Genomic DNA, 21799 nt, shown 5'->3' with positions numbered 1-21799 from the left:
CGATTCATTTCGCAAACACATATACGTAGTTGTAATACATCTGGAGCGGACAATTTGCCTCTATTTATCTATTTTCGATACTACCAACAAAAGTGAGATTCATATATCACTTGCCTGGTGTGATGAAACAATTCGTCAGAGCGAGTCATCTGCCAAAGGTTTCTAGTTCCACGGTTCACTGCTGTCTACCGAACGTTCATCCGAGGGCTTGGGATAACCGTATATTAAACTTTTGGGACATCTGATGAGCCTCAAGAGGCAAAACAAGACTGGGGTTGTTCATCATTCCCGACGCTTATACAGAACAGCGTTCAACCGCTTCTAGGATACCGTATTACAGCGCCAGCAGCGTAGTAGATGGTCTTCTACGTCTCCAATATCTAGCTGAAGAAAGCCAGGTGCTCTGTTTCTGCGCCCCGCTACTCTGCTTCTGTCTCGAGTGTAAGCGCAGACGAGAACAGTCGCCACGGTCCTTGCGAGGCCCTCTGCCTGTCGCACGGTCCGAACAAGATAACTCTTTGCCCTCCACTACCTAGGTCACTGCTGGAAGTATGACGATTGGCTTGTGTTCTTTTCCCTTATTTCCTGTTATTTTCGAGCGAAGACCTGTATTTCCTGCATCAAAGGGCTGGCAAAGATCGCTGTTGTATCTAGCGCTCACGCTGCGTTCGAGCGGACGCTGCTTGACGCTTGGCGCAATTAGTGGCCGTCGCACCTGACCCCATCTCGACCTCACCAGATCGAGACCGCTCCGGTCTTCACCTCCAAGTCCTATGTGCCCGCCTGGCATGACAGAATTCGCCATCCCGGAACTCGACGACGCTGAAGGGCCTCGATAGAGCGGCTGAGTGCTCCTGCAGTATCATCTCATCCTTGCATGGCTCTCCGCACTCTTTATTGATCGATCCCCTATTTCCATCCCCTAGTCAAGCCCACCCGCCCAACGAGCATAGTCCTCAAGCCTCCCTTCTCCTTTTCCGAGCCTGTCGTCGATCTATGCGTGGTATTGTTGCCAGAAGGAGTTGCGCGAGCCGGTCCATTAATTCCTTCTGAAACCTTGAAAGATATTTTACCTATGGCTATGCGGTGCACGCCGCCGCGCTCCATGGGCGAGCGGCGAGCCTCTTTGATAGATACAGCAGCCAGTGAGACGAGTCCACGCAGTATACCTGAGCCCCTCTCCACTGTCCCATCTCGAGCATCTAGAGGCAGGAATATGGTCCCCAACCTCTCGAACTCGCACCCGAAGCCTTTGCCAACGCCCAACAAGCCTATCACACCTGTTCCTCCGAACCTGCTCCCCTCAGCACCTGCGTCACCTCCAACACCTGCCCCGAGTCCGACCCCTCATCAGAGACCTGCGAGTTGGCAATCTGCAGACGAGGAGGAAGATTCGTTTCTCCTAAATGCGAGGATACATTTTAGCTCCTTGGGGAGTGCACAGAAACAGAAGTTCCTGGAAAGCATACTCAACCTTTGCGATAACCAACAGCTGAGCTTCGTCTCCAGCTTTGTGAGCCCACGCCTGAGGAAGGACCCGTTCCAGGCTTTTCCGAACGAATTATGCTTGAGGGTAATGCGGCACTTCTATACAAATCGACATTGACCGGACATGTGCTGATTACCAATGATTTCGATTAGGTACTTTCGTTCATAGACGATCCGAAGACACTTGCAAGAGCCTCGCAGGTGTCAAGGCGATGGCACGAACTCCTGAACGATGACATGACCTGGAAGAATCTATGCGATAAACATGCATATGTGTACAGAAGAATGTCGGATGACGACCGCGATTTCGTCGATCCTTTCCACACGCAACCGTCATCAGCGGTATCCTCTCAGCACTCGGGTAAAGGAAAGTCGAATGGCGGTGCAGTGCGTTCTGCGGACAGTGTCTCAGAGTTCACCTCGTCGGAATCATACACACCGTCCCGGAAGCGGCGAGTCAAACCCTCGTCATACAGATCCCATTTCAAGCAAAAGTATATGGTCGAATCGGCATGGAACAAAGGTGGACGCTGCACACAAAGGCATATCACTCCAGATCAGGGCGTTGTTACGAGCTTGCATTTGACACCGAAGTATATCGTCGTTGCGTTAGATAATGCGAAGATCCATGTCTATGACACGAACGGAGACAACCAGAGGACGCTGCAAGGACATGTGATGGGTGTGTGGGCCATGGTTCCGTGGGATGATATTCTTGTTAGCGGTGGCTGTGATCGGGAGGTCCGAGTTTGGAACATGGCCACTGGGTGAGTTGTTTGGGAGCTTATGGCCTCATATTTCAGTCCAAGACTAACTTTTGAACAGAGCCGGAATTCATCTACTGCGAGGCCACACATCCACCGTGCGTTGCTTGAAAATGTCTGATAAGAATACTGCAATCTCTGGTTCGCGAGATACGACATTGCGGATTTGGGATCTCGCGACTGGCGTGTGTAAGAACGTCCTGGTTGGTCACCAGGCAAGCGTAAGATGCCTGGGAATTCATGGGGATCTTGTTGTTTCTGGAAGCTATGACACAACAGCACGCATATGGAGCATCTCCGAAGGCCGCTGTCTGCGGACCCTTTCCGGCCATTTCAGCCAGATTTATGCGATTGCCTTTGACGGCAAGAGAATTGCGACTGGCAGTCTTGACACGAGTGTCCGAATATGGGACCCTCATACTGGCCAGTGCCATGCCATTCTGCAGGGCCATACGTCCCTCGTTGGTCAATTGCAGATGCGAGGCGATACGCTCGTGACCGGAGGCTCTGATGGTTCAGTTCGCGTCTGGTCTTTGACAAGAATGGCCCCAATCCATCGCCTGGCTGCCCATGATAATAGCGTGACAAGCCTGCAGTTTGACAGTACACGCATCGTGAGTGGTGGTAGCGATGGTCGCGTCAAGGTCTGGAGTCTGCAGACCGGCCAGCTATTACGGGAGCTGTCGACCCCTGCGGAAGCTGTCTGGAGGGTTGCGTTCGAAGAAGAGAAGGCCGTCATTATGGCGAGCCGCTCTGGTCGTACGGTGATGGAGGTGAGTTTTTTATTTCTGGATTCTTATATGTCCATGTTTTCATTTGACTAATGATCGACTTCTTCCAGGTCTGGTCCTTCTCGCCGCCACCGGAGGAAATCTCTGACGATCCCGTAGTCCTCGACAGCTCAAGCAATCCGGGATTGCAGCGGACAAAGAACGGTGGTGGCAGCTCTAGTAGGCAGAAAGCTGCTCCACCAACTATATCACTTGCCAGTGATGGCGACCAACCGATGCCAGACGCTCCTCTTTAGGGCTCTTAATGCATAATTTAAAAGGATACCGGCCTGCTTGCCATTGTTCTTTTTTTTTTGCTTGCGCGGTCTGGAATATTATGAATTTTGACCAGAGGTCTTGAACATGGAGTTATCATGGCATTTGGAGAACACGTCGATCTCGACAATCCGGGAACATTCGCCTTGCATACTGGCCTTATATCCTTGCTTATTCCTTTCTCATATACCTTCTAGGGGCTCATGGAGTTGCCTTGTGGATGTGCCTATTACTAGTCATTCATTTGTCTCCTCGAGTCCCTCCCGAAGCGGCTGCATTTTGGAAGGTTGGATGATACCCACCTTGGAGAAAATGAACGCATTGATTGAATTTCCAACAGGCGAACAGCGGAGAAGTTATATATTAGTGTCTATTATTGCATAGCGTTAGCGCATGATTGCAATTTCTGTCTGCATCTATCTACTCACAAACCGAGATATCATCATCTGGATACAGCAGCAATCTACGAGATTATTGTTGGAGACATGTACTTGTTCAAGGTCAATATTGTCTGTGTTTCTGACTCCAAGTTCTAGATTACTTTTAATCTAAACTTTTACCCACTGAAGAAAACTTCGCGTTTATATCCCTTGTCTATGTAGAGAAGGATAGGGTCCCAGGCTGGCCTTTCGCCTCTTAAGCATACTGTGCATTGAAGTGGCTTAACGGTGCTCCCCTAGTTCAGTAATATCAGGCCCCATTTGTTGGTACATAATGTTCTTATGCTTGCATTACATATTCAGCACTGTAATCTGGCTTCAACGGGAAATGAATTCATATCTGATCAGCTCATGCTCAGCAATGTCCGTCAATCGTGTGCAGATCTATTCAAGACCCTGGGGACAACCTTGCGGATGCTGGGTCTGGCCAGGTCAGAGTTCACTGCGTGGTGCAGTATCATATCGTGCACCACGTTGAGTATGCCAGAGCTCGCTGTGAGCGCTGCCATCGGACGTGTTGCAATAGATCAATGGACAGGGGTCATGCTTCTAATGTCGATGTTTCATGGTGTTCGGCAAGAGCCCTTCAGTCACCTGAGCAGCTCTGGAAAGAGAACCCCTTCATTATTGCAATGCAAATTTTGCATTTCGAAACATTAGTAGGGTCGTGGAGAGAGAGAATAAGGATGAGCTGAAGACGTAGAAACTTCCCCGTATGAATGCCCTATCCCATATCTACCCGAGGAAGGCGAAGCAAGTCCAAATTTCCAACACGGGACTGACTCAAGGACCACTCCTCACGAATACGACGGTCCAATAAGTGGATATTGTTGAGAGAACAAGCCATAAGCTGATGAAAGCTTAACATGCAAACGGACCGGGGTTGGCGGTAGATAACGTCACTGCGGTCGAGAACGGAAACCCCCGGCAGGGGACCTCTACCTAGTTCAATATCAACAAGCTGCATCCACAATGTCACTACTGCTACTGTACGCCGCTACGATCCGGGTCCTCCCCTCCTCTCTCTCATCCAGTTCCACCATCTTTTAAACTCTGTCTTTTCTTAGTCACAAGCATGCGGAAAGCTTAGAGGTTCCTCGAGCCGTATCTCCCGCGCTTGAGGAACGCTCGGGAAGTTACCGTGCCATGGATAAGCCGTACAGCTTTCAAGGGATCAAGTTCGCTTACTATACTTGCATACCTAACCTAACCTGGTCCAGTGGTGTGTAAAGATTCAGTGCGCCACTCGATGGCGCATGATACTGTGCTATTATTGCAGGATGCTCTCTCTTACTGACTTACCCGGGAAACTCACGCGGCCAGTCCAGGGCCCTCTGACGTACTACGTACAGTACCTGCGGCCCTCTCCCATTCCGGCTTGCCGTCGTATAATAGGACTTAACTCCCGCCGTAATCTGGTTCTCCCGTTGCTTGCTTTTGCCTTGGGGTTCTTTCTCTTGCGATAGATTTGTGGTTTTCCTAAGGATCCTCCGTCCTGTTAGCGTCGGAGTGCGACTTTTGCTGAGATACTTCGTTATCAACTGCGCTCACTTATTGATCTCTAATTGAGCGTATTAGATTTGCGTTCCACGGACAGCTAACGGATCTTTTGATGATTCTGTCCATGGACTAAGACGAATTGGAGTTCATTACATCTTTCACTGCATAGAAAGTGCTGGTTGCTTTGAGACATTGCGGCTTCAGTGCGTGACAGTCTAATTCAGCGTATCGAGCTGTTGACGAGGGGAAGTGCGCACCATGCCAGCGGTGCAGGAGAAGAAGCTTCCTTTTGGGAAGATCGAGCCTCATTCTGCAAAGTATTTCTGGAGCTGCGCTATGGGTGGGATTGTTGGTATGTGCGATCACAGATGAAGTTGCACCTGAGATTATAGGAAACACGGATATGAAAAGGCTAACACTACATGGTGTCATTTATGATTAACAGCTTGTGGTGAGTATAGCATTCTATGCCTTTGGCTGCTTGTATGAGCTCATGCTGAAGGCTCACTGTAGGGCCAACTCATACCGCAATTACCCCCCTTGACCTCGTCAAGACCCGCCGTCAAGTCGACCCCAAAATCTACACCTCGAACATCTCTGCATGGCGCTCGATATTTGCTAAAGAAGGCATTCCCGGAGTCTTCTTCGGATGGTCCCCGACTTTCGTGGGCTACTCGTTCCAGGGAGCCGGTAAATACGGCTTCTACGAGCTCTTCAAGTACTGGTACGGCGACAAGCTGTTCCCCAACATGAACCGCACGGTGGTGTACCTGGGCGCGAGCGCCTCGGCCGAGTTCCTGGCGGACCTGGCGCTGTGTCCGCTGGAGGCGATCAAGGTCCGCATGCAGACAACCCTCCCACCGTATGCGCGCAACTTGCGTGAGGGATGGAGCAGGATCGTAGCCAAGGAGGGCATCGGTGGTCTGTATAAGGGTCTGTACCCCCTTTGGGGACGGCAGATCCCATACACGATGGCCAAGTTCGCCAGCTTTGAGGAGACCGTCCGGTTGATCTATAAGACGCTCGGGAAGCCGAAGGAGAGCTACAGCGGGCTTCAGCAGACTGGGGTTAGCTTCCTGGGTGGTTATATCGCGGGTATCGGATGTGCGATTGTCAGCCATCCGGCGGATGTCATGGTTAGCAAGCTGAATGCGGACAGACAGGGTAAGTTTCTCTCAACTCTAAAGACTTCATCAAAGTATATTGGAAGAGGACAGTTGCTGAGAGATACCATTCAGCGGGCGAATCTGCAGCCTCAGCCGTCTCGAGGATCTACAGCAACATCGGATTCAAGGGCCTGTGGAATGGCCTGCCCGTCCGGATTATCATGCTGGGAACGTTGACCGGTTTCCAGTGGTTGATGTAAGCGTAAACTCCGTAGAACTCAGCCCCCTGATCGTAACCACTGACTTTTTGCAGCTACGATTCTTTCAAGGTGTTCCTCGGTCTCCCAACCACCGGAGGTCACTAGAGGTCTATAGAGGGTCTGGACTGTCACCAAGCATGCGGAGCGAATAGAGAATTTGATTCATGTGTTCATTTCTTTTCTTGATGGGTGGATACGTATATTGGCAGCCGGTTTTTGAACCTGAGTGTGTACCTACTATTTGTAGGATGAGATTTGGACAGACAGGTTGTGAATAGAATAATAGACGGTAGAAATAGAAAAATTGTAGTAAACTGGCCGGCGTCCTGCTCACCGCCTTGGACGCAGCGCAACCACCCGGCAGAACGGACGGAACGCGGCGACCGCATCTCGAGGGCATCAGCCTTCGGACGACTACAGAAGCTGGTGGACGGGCAGCAAACAACTTGATTAATCGGGGTATGCCATCTCTCTTCTGACCCGTCTCTTGCGAACTTCCCCGTCTAACAACATCTCGCTTTCACCTCATGCAAGAGGGACAGAGGACGGAGGGAACGTCAGTGATCGCAGGTCATTCCTGAAGACAGCCCTTTGTTGGACGAGAGATTCTACCTGTCTATCCTCTGTCGCGCATCTCGTCGGCTTTTAACCTCCAATCCAGAACAAAGATAGCTACAATCGATTCCAGCCACGTCTATTTATCCCTCTTGCAACCTCCAACACTTCGACCGTCACCGTCACTACTATCGCATACCTAACCCGTCCACGCCATGGACCCCAACACAGCCGCGCAACCTCCTCCCAACCCGCCCAGCGTCGAGGCCGCGTACAAGCGCAAGTGCATCCAGCTCAAGAAGCGTCTGAATGAAATCGAGGCAGAGAACGACCTGATGCGCGCCCGCAACAAGCGCGGGCTGCAGTATGTCCAGAAGATGCGGCTCGAGTCCTGCATCCTGCTCGAGCGCCTCGCCAAGGTCACGGGCATGGCCGAGGAGGCGCAAGCGGGTGTGAATCCAGAGCTTCGCGCGCGGGCAGCAGCTATGATGTCGAATGCTGCGGCCATGAATAACATGGCGGCTGGTATCGGAGGAGTCCCGCCGCCTGGTACCGCTCCTGCGCCTGGTGCTGGTGGGAATGGGACCTCGTATCTGGATGATGAGACTGAGGGAAGTTCTGAGGATCAGCCTCCTACTGTAAGTTATGCCTTTACGTTTTACCATCACATGCTCTGACTGACCACCCCGAAACCAAACAGCCTCAAGAACGTCCCCTTCGCGTAAAACGCTCCAGGAAATCAAACATCAACAACCTTGACCTTGAACTCGGCGAAGAAAATGCCAACAATACCGATTCCCCATCCGCTACTGGTGGTGGCGCTGCTGCCGGCGCTGGCGGGGCGTCATCCTCCCTTCCACCTCTCGCTCCAGCTCCCTCTCAAGAGGAGCTGACGTCCTCTTTCCGAGTTCGCACCGGAAGTAACGGTTCTGCTGCTCCTGCTGCCGCAAATAACAACAATAATGCTGCTAACGTTGTTCCCACGGACACATCCCCGACTGCTCCCCCTACCACCGCCATGGACGTGGATACCAAGGAACCCAAGGAGGAGAGTCGGGGATAGATAGGCGGGTAGGCCTCCTCAGCCGCCTTACCGGATAGTTTTCCTTTGATTCCTGAAAACAAACGGAAAATATGAATTTTATTTCGTCCCTTTCTACTTCCCTATTTCCATGTAGGGGAGAGAAGGGGGCGAGAGAGTCGGAGCCTACAGGCTCATGCATGTACTATACCTCTACGTCGAACCTTAAAGCGAGACGGTTGGACCAGAACAGGAGGGTGGGAGGGAAAGGAGAAAGTGATAGATGGATACCACCTATTCCGCGGGTTGTTCTCTAACTAGCCTACCTACCTTCCTGATGGAGCCCGTCGCAACACACTCCCTCGAATCTTTGGAGAGGAAGATACCAGCTATCTATCTCTCAAGAAAGGCACTTCTGAATTGAATGTCAACAAGATCAATCGAGCCGTCGCTCTCTGGGATAAGGATTAAAAAGAACTAGAAAACTGTGACTTGTCGGGATGGCGTGGGATGATAGATTTTGTTTTATTTTCGTTTGATTGATTGATTTGATGGATGCGTCAAGAGCTCGAGGAGAACAGGTTATTTGTCTCAAATTCTCAATACGTATTGTATTTTATTTTTCGTGGTCTTAGATGGAGAGAGAATTGAAAACTGGTGCTATTCTTGTCTATATTACATTGAAATTAGGTTGCAACTTCATTGCAACTTCGAATGTATTGCTCATGGTGGCTGTAATCATAGGACTATAGCATATTACAGATTATCCCTAATCTCAATAACTCCCTAACGGATATCAACCTGAATTACTCAGATTAAGATAGAACGATTAAAAAAAGATTAAAAAAAGACTAAAGATACTTGTCTCTATCTGGCTTCGCAAGCTCTGCAAGCAGTACTGTTCACACGGAATCATGGGTGATGGGTAGGTAGTTTCTTTATCTATCCAGTCCCGCCTGGCCGGTATGGTCCTTTCCCTGAGTAGCTTTATGGTTCTGCCATCTCTATTTAACCTTTCTGCCCCCCTCCATCGCCTTTTCCCTTCGTCTACTTAGTATCCTAATCATCACGGATATCATCAATGAATCGATAATCTTGACAGTTGCTATCGAGTCTATACCCTCGACGATGCTACCCGGACTGAAATCGGCCTGTGAATATATAGGAGACAGCACTATTGGTAATTGGGAGGTAAATCTGCTCCAGACTTGTCGTTTATACGCTTCTACATCTTTTTGTGTTAGCTAAACATCATTTTGGAATCTCGTCCAGTATCGCCTCAAGGAATGGGCCCTACTGATCGGAAAGGAATTATCAGTTTCAACTTTATCTCTTCAAGAGATCAGCCTGCCTATCTACCCATCTACCGTGGATGCTCAGGGGGTACTGCCGGAAACATTATTCGAGGCATTTGTATTCCTATTCTGTGTTGCCACCGCAGCCATGCGAGCGTTGTGTTCCCGCAAGCGTCTCGCACGATCTCGATCATGTGTCTGGCGCCGGCTGTCTTCTGCAGCTTTTCTTCTTGATTTTTCCGGCTCAGGGAGACGGGCGATTTCCCGATTTGCGATCTGGCGACGGCGTTGTTCACGGGCGCCATCTTCATCAAGTTCCAGTTGGAAAGCAACTTCGAGAGCTGCTGAAGGATCTCTGGATACCAGACTGGTCGCGACACCTGCTGACGCCGTGCCGGCTGAAGAAGGATGACTACTGCTACTGGCAGCAGTAGTATCACTCAGAAGGCGCAGCAAACGCTTCTCATTTCTTGAAAGCCAGGTAACGAGATTCAGATTTTTGAAGATATTCCGAGGCGATGAAGATCCACAAAGTAGTTTTGCTGGTCTGAGAATGCAAATATCTCAAATAGAAGATCCTTGGAGAGAAGTACATCCGTTGTTAGGCCATCGAGAACATAGAAGTATTTCTCGTGTGCCTGTGGTCGGAGCATACCTTTCGAGGTTCGGTCGAACGTGTCGAAGCGTGCGCGGAAGTGCCCAGATATGGCAGCGCGGCTGCCATCTGCAAGTATAACTTCCCGATGCTGCGCATCCGGCTTTTCGATCTGAAACCCGCACTGCGCAGCGAACTCTGGTGAAACCTAGTTCATTTCAGCTCCCGTGTCGGCATTGGCATACACGAGGTTGACGTTCAGGTAACAACGACGACGCTGCACGGGATTCGTGGCGGAACTGATGGTGGGCGTTGATGTATTGATATGTCCAGCCGGTCAATATGTCTCGTCAATGTCTTTGTGGCTTGGAGAAATGCTCTTCCGATGATGACAGGAACGGCAAGCTCTGGGAAAACATTGAAGAAAATTGCGGTTCCAGATTGCTTGTTCAGACCTCTTCTGAAGGAGCATGTTGCTGATGCAATGCCACTGCTTTGAATACCCGAAGGGATCCTTCCCGACGCTCATGGGTGACAGCAGTGACATTATGATGATCGAGACGACCTCGTCACACTGGTTTGTCCGCCAGAGGAAGATCGACTATCTGCGTTTCTGCGCAAACACTGCTCGATATTATTCCTGACTAAAAAATGGAAGAAGAATAATAATCGTCAAAGGGACTCCGTTGCATACATCTCTGCACACCGTATTGCAGTTGTAGTTGGGACGATCAGCATCATCCCGGCTGCGGCGTTTCTCTTTGGGGCTATTCTGAACCTTTACTACGTCAGCAATGAAAAGAAACGACTCGGACTCATTGTCTGTTATACGGTTGTGTTTGCACTGTGTGTAAGCCTGCTCACTAACGCCCGCCGATCCGAGGTCTTTGGCGCGTCTGCTGCATATGCTGTTGTACTCGTGGTGTTCGTCAGCGGAAACCTCAGCGGCTGATAAAGAAGAGTGCCAAGCTTGAGCGAATTATCTTTCAGTTCAGAAAACGGCTATAATTTAGATCCTGATTTGCGTTCGCCCCACTCTACCTCTGGACGGTAGTAACGACGATGGTGATGACGAAGATGACTGAGCAGTATGCATTGCGTGTATGTATTACTTATGTATGCGTGTGATGTATTCATGATGATATGACATGGACATTTCCCCCTTTTCTTTGCTTGTTCTTCTTTCCAATCCACGCCATACACTCCAAGCCATTCAGCCAACCCAACGGAAAGTATCGAGCACATTATGTATGCAAGCGAGGACAGTGGATAGCCCGGTAAGCAATGTTGACAAGATAAGACAGATCGAGTATGCATGTATGTGTGAGTGGATGAATTTCAATGACGATGGACGATAACAAACTGGATCCTGCCTGCCTGTGGTAGCGGTAGTCGTATACAACAAACAAGCCTTTATGATACACATATGCAAAAAGGGTTACAGGAGAGAAACGGGACTCAATTTTGCTGGTGATCCTGAACGCCAGAAATTCTTCAGTGCTGATTGATGCTAGTGGACGAGATGGGATTAGACGAAAAACAGGAAGGAAAAGAGGGGGGTTAAAGAGGAAGGAAGATTTGGATTGAGTGGAATCGACCGACGGGCATAGGTCATGAAATGAATAGATAGGTGCTGTATAGACGGGGGAGGGGGATATGGACCGTTGTAGTTAGTCCACTCCGGCAAATAGATCGACGATGATGTTGATGGCTGCGATGACGATCTCCGCGCCAATCAGGATGATGACTATATTTTGAAATGAAGTGTTAGCTCAAACATTGAGAGATAAAGATGGTTAAGATAAAATAATAACAAAAAAACTTACCTATCCACTCCAGATACTCTCCATGGCGGTGACTCAGCTGGTCTTTCAGCACCGCGAGAAGATCCGCGATGACATCCAGCCGCTCCGTCAGCAGTCCCACGCGTTGGTCCATCTCGAGGTAACTCCGCACAGCCTGGTACACCGGCTCTAACTGCGGCTCCGCCCACATCAGTTCCGGACTGTCGAGCACGGAGCCCTGCAGGTGGATATTGATGCGCAAGATGAACAGCTCCCCGATCTGCATATTGATCTGCCGCCGCGTCAGGTTGACGCTGCCTGTCTGAGCGATCTGAGCGGGTAGAGGTGCGGTCATCGAGATGGTTTCGGACACGAGATCCTCGAACAGTGACGTCTTGACCGACTGGGAGAGCGCGTGCGAGATGGCGAGCTTGATCATGTGGTTTCGAGGTTCCCGGAGCGAGATGAAGTCGTTATATATCCGTGCCTGGTAGTCTCGCGCGTAGTAGAAGTTGAAATTCTCCACCTGGGTGTCCTCGGGGCTCAAGATCGACGTTGCAAACTTGGAGACGTCGGTTAGGAAGCGGGATTCCTGCGCAGGAGTCATACCCCAGATGACGACCGTGCCATAGTCGAATAGGAAGATCTCTGGCGTATGGATCGTGGTGTCGAGATCTGGCGTTTGGTCCGACCTTGACGTTGATCCCACCTCTTCGGAGCCAGTAGTGTGGGCTGCAGGTGAGGATGTTTCATCGCGGAGGTCAATCAGGTCTTCTCGTCTGTTCTTCGTGTTGTCTTCAACCTCAACCGCACTGTCGGAGTATCGCCGCTCTTTCTGCCGGGGTTTGTGCTGGTCTCCCTCTGCACCATTGCTCTCCTGTATTCGAGCTTCGTTCTGCTTATCTTCATACTCATAGTTGTACGGCGAATAGACACATTCGTCAAAGAGTTTCGGGTTCGCTCCGCGAGTTTTTGCCCTTGACTTCAGGAATTTGATCACGCCCTCCAGTCTGTATGAATTCGCAGTGCAGTAAGCAGTTACCCGCGGGAGACGTTCCCTGTCCGCCTTGCCCAGTCTTGCGGCATGACTTCTCGCGGTTGGTTCCTTTATCCGGGTGATCTGGCTGTAGACGTCCCGCGGGATCCCTTCTTCGACAAATTCCTCTGTGTCTCCGGTGACAGGATCAGGGAGAAGCTTCAGTTTCTGCGCATTCTTCGTTGTTCTCTGGGGTCCGATCTTGGGGGCCGCCGTCACCGTTGTCTGGGGGTTGTACGGGGCACCGTAGCTGTTCCGGCGTCGGAGCTTGCTGTTCAGTGCGGACAGCATGGGCTGTCCGCTCGGGATATTGACATTCACGGGAGGAGAGCCCTGGAGCGGTCTGTAGCTGGGATCTGCAGAGGCCGCTCCGCCATACGTGCTGATGGTGGTCAGCGGGTTGAAAGTTACCGTTCGGGGCGGGCGGTCTGGTCGCAGTGACGTCGTATTCGAGGTCGATCGTTGATACTGGGGGAGGAGCGGAGAGGACTCTGTCGCTGTTGGGGGCGCCATGATAGGTGCGGCATTGGAGAGTCCTGTCCAGAGGCCGTGGACAATTGGCAGGCAAATCAATCAATTGAGCGTTAGGGAGAACAGATATATGGCGAGGAAGCGTTGGCCCAGATCGAGCTCTGGGTCCGCAGATCTCAGAGCTCCGCACGTGCGCGCGTCCCGCCCACTCCGTCGCCTGCCCGTTCCGGCCGCTGAAACTATGCTCTACTCTTGTCTGATGTAAAATGCTGCATCTTGTGTTTCGTTTCAACTATCCTCAGCAGATTCACACTGCTGGAGAATAGCTGATCTTCGGGTCAACAGTGTTACTCTAATGACTACACCGCCCTCCTGAGACAGTGATCTGTCAATTGTGGAGCTACCTTTGAGTAACACGAACTATAGGGCTAGCTGCTTTTGTGCTCTGATCAAAACACCACTCTGAATTTGAGAACAGACTTTTTTTGTTTTCATCATAGGTGCAATATACAGAATATGTGGTATCACCGCAAAAGCATCACTAGCCACAGAACTCAATGAAAGAACATTACAAGCAGTATCCAGCATGAAATCAACTCTGCTAAAAGACCATATTTTTTTTAGCCTGTAATCCCCTGGCATTACTCCATAAACCAACAAAAATTAAACCATGTTCGAAAAAAAGCATCGTAGCGGTAAATGTCAATCACTCGCCCAGTGCAGAAGATTTGCTCCACTCAATTCATATGATCACTTAACCTTGACAGTTGAAAAAGACCGCTGGGGTCACAGATCGAAAATAGAGAGTGGGGGTATCGATTACTCCCTTGAAAGCCAGCTGATCAGCTGCGCACGAAGCCCGATGGACCACCTGTCGTCCGCCTCAGACCGTTGACATTGTTTCTGCCACGCTGTCCAGCGATCCAACTCTCCCTGACGTTCCGTCCAGTCTTGGACACCTTTGGAGCCAGAGCACTCCCACCTTTCTTCCCGGACGAGTCTCCTTCCAGCACCCGAATAGTTGTACTGCCATGCTTAATGTCCTTTGGAGGCTTCTCCACTTTGTCAAGGAACCTTAGCTTGTTTGACTTCTTCTGCACTAGACCGTCGGTCTCCGGAGGAGGCGTTGGTGGCCTGGTAACAGGCACCGCGTTCAGGATTTCATCGGGGAGAAGAGCTGGGAGAGCTGGTCGCCGTGTATCTTGGATGGTCGATCCCTGCAGGGTTGCGGAGCTCTCAGATAAGATATCCTCCGGAATTCCAGTATTTGCTGACTTCTTAAGACTGCTAACGGGCTCCTTTTTCTTGCCGGCCGCTTTCGCCTGTTGCTTGCGGCGCTCATCCAGTTGTCTCCTCTTCTCTTTCTGTAATTGCTCGACCCTAGATGCGTAGTTAGAATTAAGCTCAGGTTATCAAGCGACTCGTACGAGTCCGGATCCCTTACTCTTGTTTCGCCTGCTCCTGTTTCCGTGCCTCCTCTTTCATTTTCAGCAGTTGTGCAGAATTATCGAAAGCCTCTGGTGCCTCGTCATCATCACTGTCTTCATCATCCTTGGGATTCTCCTGCTGTGTCTCCGGTATTTCCTCCACTTCGTCCACCGGTGCATCAGGCTCCTCGCTTCCAAATCGGAAATGCTTAGCCCTCGTCGCTGGTGCGGCGTCCTTTTTCTCAGAATCCGGCGCCGTCTGCTTCTTCTGTCGTTTGGATCTCGATCCCTCGTCATTCTCAGCGGAGACTGCTTCCTCCACTTGTTCATCATCCGGGGTTCCATTCTCAGGCGTCCCGGCTGCCTGCTCTTCCGATTCCTCAGGCAGGCTTCTCTTGCGTCGTTTGCTAGACTGACCATCCGCGGCAGGCCGTGACTTTCGCTTGCCATTCACCTCTGCGGAGCCATTGAGCCGAGGAGAAGCTTCCGACCCCGAAGGGGAATACTGTGACCGTCTAGTAGTGACCATGTTGGGTGCCTTGGGCGTTGTTGTGCTCTTCGAACGGTGTGTTGTAGCACCAGCGGGGCTGGCTGCGTCCGGAGGGTCGTCTTCTGTGGAGCCCTGTCGCGCGAATAGACCCTTTGCAGCCGTGACAAACTGCGACAACATAAGGGGAAAACGAGAAAGATTTCCCGTCACAAGGTCTCTTAGCCAAGCAACGTGAATGGAGAAATGTTGTTGCGCTTTTCGAGATTTTGCGGAGCGGAGGTGGTCCTGCAGAATTTCCGCAGTTACTATCACCCCGGGTTTATTTTTCGCCGAGGGAGAACCCTAATCGGTATCAGAAAGCATACGGATCTTAGAATTCACCCAGTCGAACAGTACAGCAAGGAGATTAATACATTTATCTATTTTAGAAGTCTGGTATTTACTTTCCTTGAAAAATTTTTGGGAATTTAACAATGAAGGTGGCGATCGCAGTACCTAGACTACTCAGGCATCCGATCCGAAAGTTTTTATTTTAGCACTATCTAGCTGTTGATAAGGAACAATTATGGAACAAGAGGTAAAATTTTTATAACATTTTTGTGTCTCTGCAACACTTGGATTCGGTGACCAGAGCTTCCAAGGCTGTTGTTAATGTGCATCAGGATGGAAATTTCGGATGCAATTCAATAGCATAGAATGCTGCTAGCAGTTCGAAAATTATTGATGAATACACTAAATGGTATCTAACAACAAACCCGAGTCATATATACACGCCAAGAGAAAACAAACCAGACCCGACCCAGCTTTTGCCATGACCACAAACTCCTTGATATCCATTCCTGTCGACTCGTGCAAGACGAGAAGAAAGATAAAGGGCCAGAAGAAGATAGCGTATGGGCAGAGGCAGAACCGCAAGAGGTGATATCGGAGATTTCAGGCTCCAGCCGCCATTTGGTTCCGGCCCATGAGTTCCTCTTCGGCACCCAGGTAATCATCCTCACCCGTATCGCTACCCTCGTCCCAAAATCTTCCGAACTCATCCGCATCGTTTCCAGACACGGCCCACATGCTTTCCCTGAGACGTTTATTCCGCTCCCGGTCCTCCTCGATCCGCTGCTCGATCTGCCTCTTGTCGACACGCATAGCCCCGTTCGCTTTAGAGCCACGCGATGTACCTCCCCGTGATTTCGCACTCGGGTCGTGTCCCTCGACAGGGTCGTCCAGCAGGTGTGCGGGGTGGGTTTCGCGCTCCTTCAGACATGCGTCGATCTCTGCTACTGTCTCTGCGGAGAGGACGGATTTGCTTTGTAGGCCGTTGAGGACTCGACGGACGTGCTTGACATTCGCCGCTCCCGAACCGTCAGCAGGTGCGACGGCATCGACGACGCGCAGTATATCTCTCTGGATCATCCGGACGTAGGCGAGGTGGTTCTCTTTGGTGGCCATGTCGCAGAAGTGCTCGATGAAGTACATGATGTTGGCTCGGTTGTTCATATTATTCTGCGAGAGATTCAGAGGTTAGTTGCAGCGAATATGGCTAAGATGCAATTCTCACTCACCCTCTCGAGTTGCTCCAATATACACGAGTGGAGATCCTCGTCCATGTCACGGTATTTGAGGGCATAATGGGCAGCTTTTTGTGACGAGGTCACGGACGCACTCAGATGTTGGAGCTGCGTCGTAAAGCGCATACGGACCTCGAATGGGTCCGCCATGATTGAAATGTATCGAGACACGATGGGGTGATATGAGAAGGGAGCGTCACCTCCAGCTTGATCGTTGAAATCGTCCTGATGCGGCGAGTGGCCGACTCTGGATTGGCTTCCTCAAAAGGCGGTGAGGGGCATAGGATGGCAGAAAATGTGGGATTCGGAGATACCGCCGTCGCAGCGCCACTTACCGTTGCTTGTATACCTTCCGTTTCGGTCCTCACACACACAGCAGCACCTCCGAAGCAATGTCTGCCCCCGCCTCTGCCAATGGCTCCGGAAAGCCGGAGATGACCCTTACGGTCCTAGGATGCGGTAGGAGCGTTGAGAGTTTGAATGCCACAGGGAGGTGTTGACGCTCTTATCTAGGTACCCTGGGTATCGCAATCCTCTCCGGTATCCTCGCCTCCATCTCCGAGCCCGCAACAGCTTCCAAAGCTGAGGAGACACCTGCTCAGACTCCCACCAAGTTTGTTGCATGCGTGCGCCAACCACAGTCCGCCAAGCGCATCCAGGACGCTGTCAGCGCTTATCCTCAGTTTCCCGTTAAGATCCTTCAGAATGACAACGTCAAGGGCGTCCAGCACGCGGATGTTGTTATTCTGGGCTGCAAGCCATACATGGTTAAGGACATCCTGGAAGCCCCCGGTATGCGCGAGGCTCTCAATGGCAAGCTCCTGATCAGTATCTTGGCTGGTGTGCCCGCGAAGCAAATCGAGGATATTCTTTACCCGGATGACTCAATTCCACCTCAGGCTAGGTGCAGGGTCGTCCGTGCCATGCCCAACACGGCTGCTATCCTCAGAGAGTCGATGACCGTCGTTGGAACGACTGAGCCTCCTCTCCCTGAGGAATCGCTCAAGCTGGTTACTTGGATCTTCGAGCGCATTGGCCGAGTTGTCCATCTCCCTCCTTCGGCCATGGACGTCAGCACTGCGTTGGCGGGCTCCGGTCCAGCGTTCATGGCACTGGCCCTCGAAGGTATCGCAGATGGTGCTGTTGCGATGGGAATGCCGCGAGCTGAGGCGCAGACCATGGCTGCCCAGGTCATGCGGGGAACGGCTGCGATGGTCCTGAACGGAGAACACCCTGCCATCCTCAAGGAGAAGGTCTCGACGCCAGGTGGTTGCACCATCGGTGGACTGCTCGTGCTCGAAGAGCAGGGCGTAAGGGGCAGCCTTGCTCGTTCGATCAGAGAGGCAACCGTTGTTGCTAGTCAGCTCGGTCAGGGAGCAAAGAACGTCAACGGCACTCGGCACTAGATTCTGATGAAGGATATCTTTATATATTATGACGTTCACCAAATAAACGAAACAAGTGCAACGCAATGCCGTGAAAAAAAAAATCTTTTAGACTGTTCTTTAAATGACTAGAATGTTGGTCACTGCCTGGGGAAAGTCTATTCAAAGAGAAAGCGAATAGCCCAGTGATGCTGTTATAATGGGTTCATTGATTTCCTTCTCTAGCTCTAGTAGGATTTTGCATCTCTCCTAGACCGAGAGGCTATATACCAAAGTACCTCCACATGTAACCTCGATGGACATGCCAAAAGATGGCCACATTATTTCTTGACGATAAGGGTCCATAAGTTAGGTTGCGAGAGCCAATTTGGTGTGAAAGCTCCAAGGGAGAGCAAGTCTCCGTAAAATACATTTCTATATCAACATCGAAAGAAATCAATACGCCAGTAAACTCCATATGTCATATCAAAACGACTGGTGCCTTGCCAGAGAGCTGACCGCGCTGCTTCCGTCATCACTACCCAGCAAACCCGCCTCTTCCTCAGCATTGATTTCCCTCAAATCTTCATTTCCAAAGCCTTTCTCTCTTTGAGTCTCCGCACCGTTGAGAATCAGCCACACGTCCTTCTTGGTAAGCAGCCCTTGGAGAATTCCCTTGTTGACAAAGAGGACGTAGCGCAGGCCTAGTCTCTGGAACATATTCAGTACGACCTGGAAACTGATACGGCTGTTGAGCGTAATAGGGGTCTGGTCCATCCATGGCCGAAGATCCAGAGTCTCCAACGGATCCGCGAATGGTTGATGGACAAAAAAGGTTTGGGTCTCCGGAGGCAGGTTACGACCTGTCGGAGATGCGGAGGATTTCAGAGCAAAAGAGAGTTCGGTCCGTGAAATGTACCCAAGTAGAATTGGGTTCGCTGTATCGGAGACGACAGGAAATCCGCGATAAGGCGTTGTCGCAAGGAGATTGCTTAGGGATTCGATAGTATGGCCAACAGCGGATATGACTGTAAGATCATCGACACTCGTCATAACCTTGTGAATAGGCACGTCCGGTGGAGGTATATCGTCTCTATGATCGAGGAAAGGATATTCGTTTAGATGAATCCACGATTCGTATATGCCGCGTTTGCCGAACGTGTCCCCGCACCACTTTGCCAACATGACGGCGATCATAATGGGGATCACATATGTCAAGGCACCTGTCAGTTCGAACATAATCACAACTATCGAGACTGTCATTCGAGTCGCACCTCCTAGGGCTGACGCGGCTCCAATGATTGCATACGTCCCTGGGGTGACACACGGGACATCGGGCTCGCAACTGCGGAATAAAAAGAAATTAGGATTGGCGGATTGCCACATCTCAAATGCTATCCCTAGAGCCCGACCGTAAAGAGCGCCTATAGCAAGGGAGGGGAGAATAATACCAGCTGGGATCTCCAGGCCGAAGGTCATGGACGCAAGAAAGAAACCAAGGAGTGCGGCGATAAGAAGGAGGGCGATGACTCCTGCGGAGGCAGCACCTGTCTTGCAGAGACCGAATTGATCATCTGAAATACTTGAGCACTCTGCAAATAGAGAGTAAACAAGTCCAGAGGCCTGAGCTCTCATAAAAATGTTTGGAAAGTTGATAAGGGCGGTGATAAAGGCTGTAATCGCGACCTCCAGGACCGGCCAGGAGATGTTACGCGACTTTCGCCATCGAGCAATCTTCATGTTCAACTTAATAAACAGACCGCCGTAGAGACCACCGAGAATGCCAAGAAGGACGAATGGGATAATTTCGAAGCGATGCCACCCTTGAGAATAAGTGACTTGGAATAGCACGATTTTTCCCGTGCGGAAGGGGTTGACAGCCTGCAGAGTAACCGCCGCGACCATAGCACAGACAAAGCTTTGCCACATGGTCTTATCAGGGAAATAGTACGATAATTGCTTTTGAACGTTAGAACCAATCATCCTGTACGACACCTGAAGTCCATACCTCCAAACTAAAGAGCACACCTCCGATTGGAGATCCGAATGCCACCGAGATCCCCGAAGCCGCAGCTGCAGACAGCACTTCTCGTTTTCTTGCTGTGACGCGTTATTATCCAAATCTGAATTCAGACATGCTGTAAACGTACCTTCATTGCGGTTTAGGCTGTCAAACGGTTTCATTATAAGATTGGCACAGCAACAGGCGACATGTACAAGAGGACCTTCTTTCCCTAACCACAAGCCAGATGCAACCGCAAGGCACTATTTCAATGTGAGCAACATGAATGTTTCTGTAACGGCACCGCTCTTACCAGGCCCAAGGACTTTATGACAAGGGTCCAGGGTCCCATGAACTTCCGTATAACGAAGCCACCAAGGACCGTCTTTATTTCAGGAATTCCACTATGCTTTGCATAGGAAGCATAAGTCCTAACTAGAATGCTTGCGCAGGTAGCAAAAAGGACCTTTTTATTTACGTCAGCAGGCGCGAAGTCAAGGGAGGAGAGAGATCCTACAGAGTATAGGACAAAGAAGATATACTCAACGACATAACCTCCCGCCTTAGACGCGACTCCAAGGGCGTTTCTCCATGGAGTCCAATCCTGACATTCTGACAGATCTAGGAGATTGAAGATAATCAGCTTCAGCCAAGAAGAAGCGCGAAGCCGTGGCTGTTACCTTCATGACCCCAGCAGCAGAAACTTTTATTCAGGTAGAACTTCCCGCCTCCCCTGCCATTTTTGCAATAGCCAGTCTTTATATCGCCTAACCAGTTACTTGCAATGTCGATTGAAGCAGCAAGAACCCCGACGGCTATTCCTGTCGCGATCAATACGAGCCAGACATGACTGGCGTCGAGGAGTTGGCGGACATGTCCCAGAAATCCTTGCCCCGTTGAATACAAAAGTCTTTTCCTCTGGCGTTCTTTCGTATATTCGAATATCCAGTCAATGGCAGTGAGATCGTCGTAGCCCACTCTCCGTCCCGGTCCTTCCACGTACCAATCCAGCGCGGCACCATCTTTGGACCCGTCTAGGTCTCCGTTGCTGCTTCCATATGCACCCGTATAATATTGTCTTTCGCCGCGCGGTCTGTCTCCTGCGAGTTGGGAGCCAGTGCGAGAGTGCCTTGAGAAAGAGCCGGCCGTGTCCTCGGAGGAGAAGAGGTTGGAGAGGCTGAACCGAGCGGGCCGCTTCTGCTTTCGCTTGAAGGAAATACTGGTCACAACGATCAGCGATAGCCACGGCAGAGTGAACATGTGAACTCACGACTCCTCCGGTCGATCCGCCAACGGGTTATCGGCGAGAGATGTCCCCTCTCGCAGGTGCATTGCGACGGGATCCGCGTCGGAATCTTCATTTCCGTTTTGTTCATGGACGAAGGTCGACGTGGTAGCCGGCCGACCCGGGCTACCTGAGCCGGGTGCTCTCAGCGACATGGCTCGTCATAGAGATAACATCCGAACGGACATAGACAGGAACAGCATCGCCAGTTGAGAGCGGGCGCGGGCTGCTTTGGCGAACCTGCAAGTAATCATAACGGCCGCGGTGGAGATTTGTGGCGCAAGCTCTGCTGATTAGATTGCTTG

At 50.9% G+C, this 21799-nt stretch overlaps 9 protein-coding genes across 9 annotated transcripts; 4 read left to right on the top strand and 5 right to left on the bottom strand.

Annotated features, from left to right (window-relative positions):
• Positions 1-1216: 1216 nt before the first annotated feature.
• Positions 1217-3279, top strand: VTN00DRAFT_1942 (uncharacterized protein; the record flags this gene model as incomplete). The annotated part of the gene is made up of 4 exons (XM_069428105.1): positions 1217-1573; positions 1642-2255; positions 2314-3025; positions 3094-3279. The coding sequence occupies 4 exons, from the start codon at positions 1217-1219 to the stop codon at positions 3277-3279; spliced, it is 1869 nt and encodes a 622-aa protein (XP_069292644.1).
• A 2217-nt stretch (positions 3280-5496) lies between these two features.
• VTN00DRAFT_1941 (uncharacterized protein) lies at positions 5497-6709 on the top strand (the record flags this gene model as incomplete). Its single annotated transcript, XM_069428104.1, has 5 exons — positions 5497-5590; positions 5684-5689; positions 5752-6402; positions 6477-6600; positions 6658-6709. The coding sequence occupies 5 exons, from the start codon at positions 5497-5499 to the stop codon at positions 6707-6709; spliced, it is 927 nt and encodes a 308-aa protein (XP_069292643.1).
• Positions 6710-7374: 665 nt separating this feature from the next.
• Positions 7375-8222, top strand: VTN00DRAFT_1940 (uncharacterized protein; the record flags this gene model as incomplete). The annotated part of the gene is made up of 2 exons (XM_069428103.1): positions 7375-7797; positions 7860-8222. The coding sequence occupies 2 exons, from the start codon at positions 7375-7377 to the stop codon at positions 8220-8222; spliced, it is 786 nt and encodes a 261-aa protein (XP_069292642.1).
• Positions 8223-9556: 1334 nt separating this feature from the next.
• VTN00DRAFT_1939 (uncharacterized protein) lies at positions 9557-10975 on the bottom strand (the record flags this gene model as incomplete). Its single annotated transcript, XM_069428101.1, has 4 exons — positions 9557-10017; positions 10131-10278; positions 10765-10892; positions 10939-10975. The coding sequence occupies 4 exons, from the start codon at positions 10973-10975 to the stop codon at positions 9557-9559; spliced, it is 774 nt and encodes a 257-aa protein (XP_069292641.1).
• Positions 10976-11740: 765 nt separating this feature from the next.
• VTN00DRAFT_1938 (uncharacterized protein) lies at positions 11741-13403 on the bottom strand (the record flags this gene model as incomplete). The annotated part of the gene is made up of 2 exons (XM_069428100.1): positions 11741-11817; positions 11897-13403. 2 exons carry the CDS (start codon positions 13401-13403, stop codon positions 11741-11743), a joined length of 1584 nt encoding a protein of 527 aa, XP_069292640.1.
• Positions 13404-14203: 800 nt separating this feature from the next.
• Positions 14204-15458, bottom strand: VTN00DRAFT_1937 (uncharacterized protein; the record flags this gene model as incomplete). Its single annotated transcript, XM_069428099.1, has 2 exons — positions 14204-14741; positions 14806-15458. 2 exons carry the CDS (start codon positions 15456-15458, stop codon positions 14204-14206), a joined length of 1191 nt encoding a protein of 396 aa, XP_069292639.1.
• Positions 15459-16211: 753 nt separating this feature from the next.
• Positions 16212-16993, bottom strand: VTN00DRAFT_1936 (uncharacterized protein; the record flags this gene model as incomplete). Its single annotated transcript, XM_069428098.1, has 2 exons — positions 16212-16778; positions 16838-16993. The coding sequence occupies 2 exons, from the start codon at positions 16991-16993 to the stop codon at positions 16212-16214; spliced, it is 723 nt and encodes a 240-aa protein (XP_069292638.1).
• Positions 16994-17235: 242 nt separating this feature from the next.
• On the top strand, positions 17236-18249 carry VTN00DRAFT_1935 (uncharacterized protein; the record flags this gene model as incomplete). Its single annotated transcript, XM_069428097.1, has 2 exons — positions 17236-17302; positions 17357-18249. The coding sequence occupies 2 exons, from the start codon at positions 17236-17238 to the stop codon at positions 18247-18249; spliced, it is 960 nt and encodes a 319-aa protein (XP_069292637.1).
• A 444-nt stretch (positions 18250-18693) lies between these two features.
• On the bottom strand, positions 18694-21649 carry VTN00DRAFT_1934 (uncharacterized protein; the record flags this gene model as incomplete). The annotated part of the gene is made up of 7 exons (XM_069428096.1): positions 18694-20166; positions 20216-20307; positions 20358-20472; positions 20523-20675; positions 20727-20830; positions 20890-21428; positions 21480-21649. The coding sequence occupies 7 exons, from the start codon at positions 21647-21649 to the stop codon at positions 18694-18696; spliced, it is 2646 nt and encodes an 881-aa protein (XP_069292636.1).
• Positions 21650-21799: the final 150 nt, after the last annotated feature.

The sequence above is a fragment of the Thermoascus crustaceus genome (genome assembly GCF_041956765.1).
Source record: "Thermoascus crustaceus strain CBS 181.67 unplaced genomic scaffold VTN00scaffold_1, whole genome shotgun sequence".
Lineage (NCBI taxonomy): Eukaryota > Fungi > Ascomycota > Eurotiomycetes > Eurotiales > Thermoascaceae > Thermoascus > Thermoascus crustaceus.
Note: the sequence above shows the minus strand (reverse complement) of the source record. Positions and strands in the feature narration are given on the sequence as shown.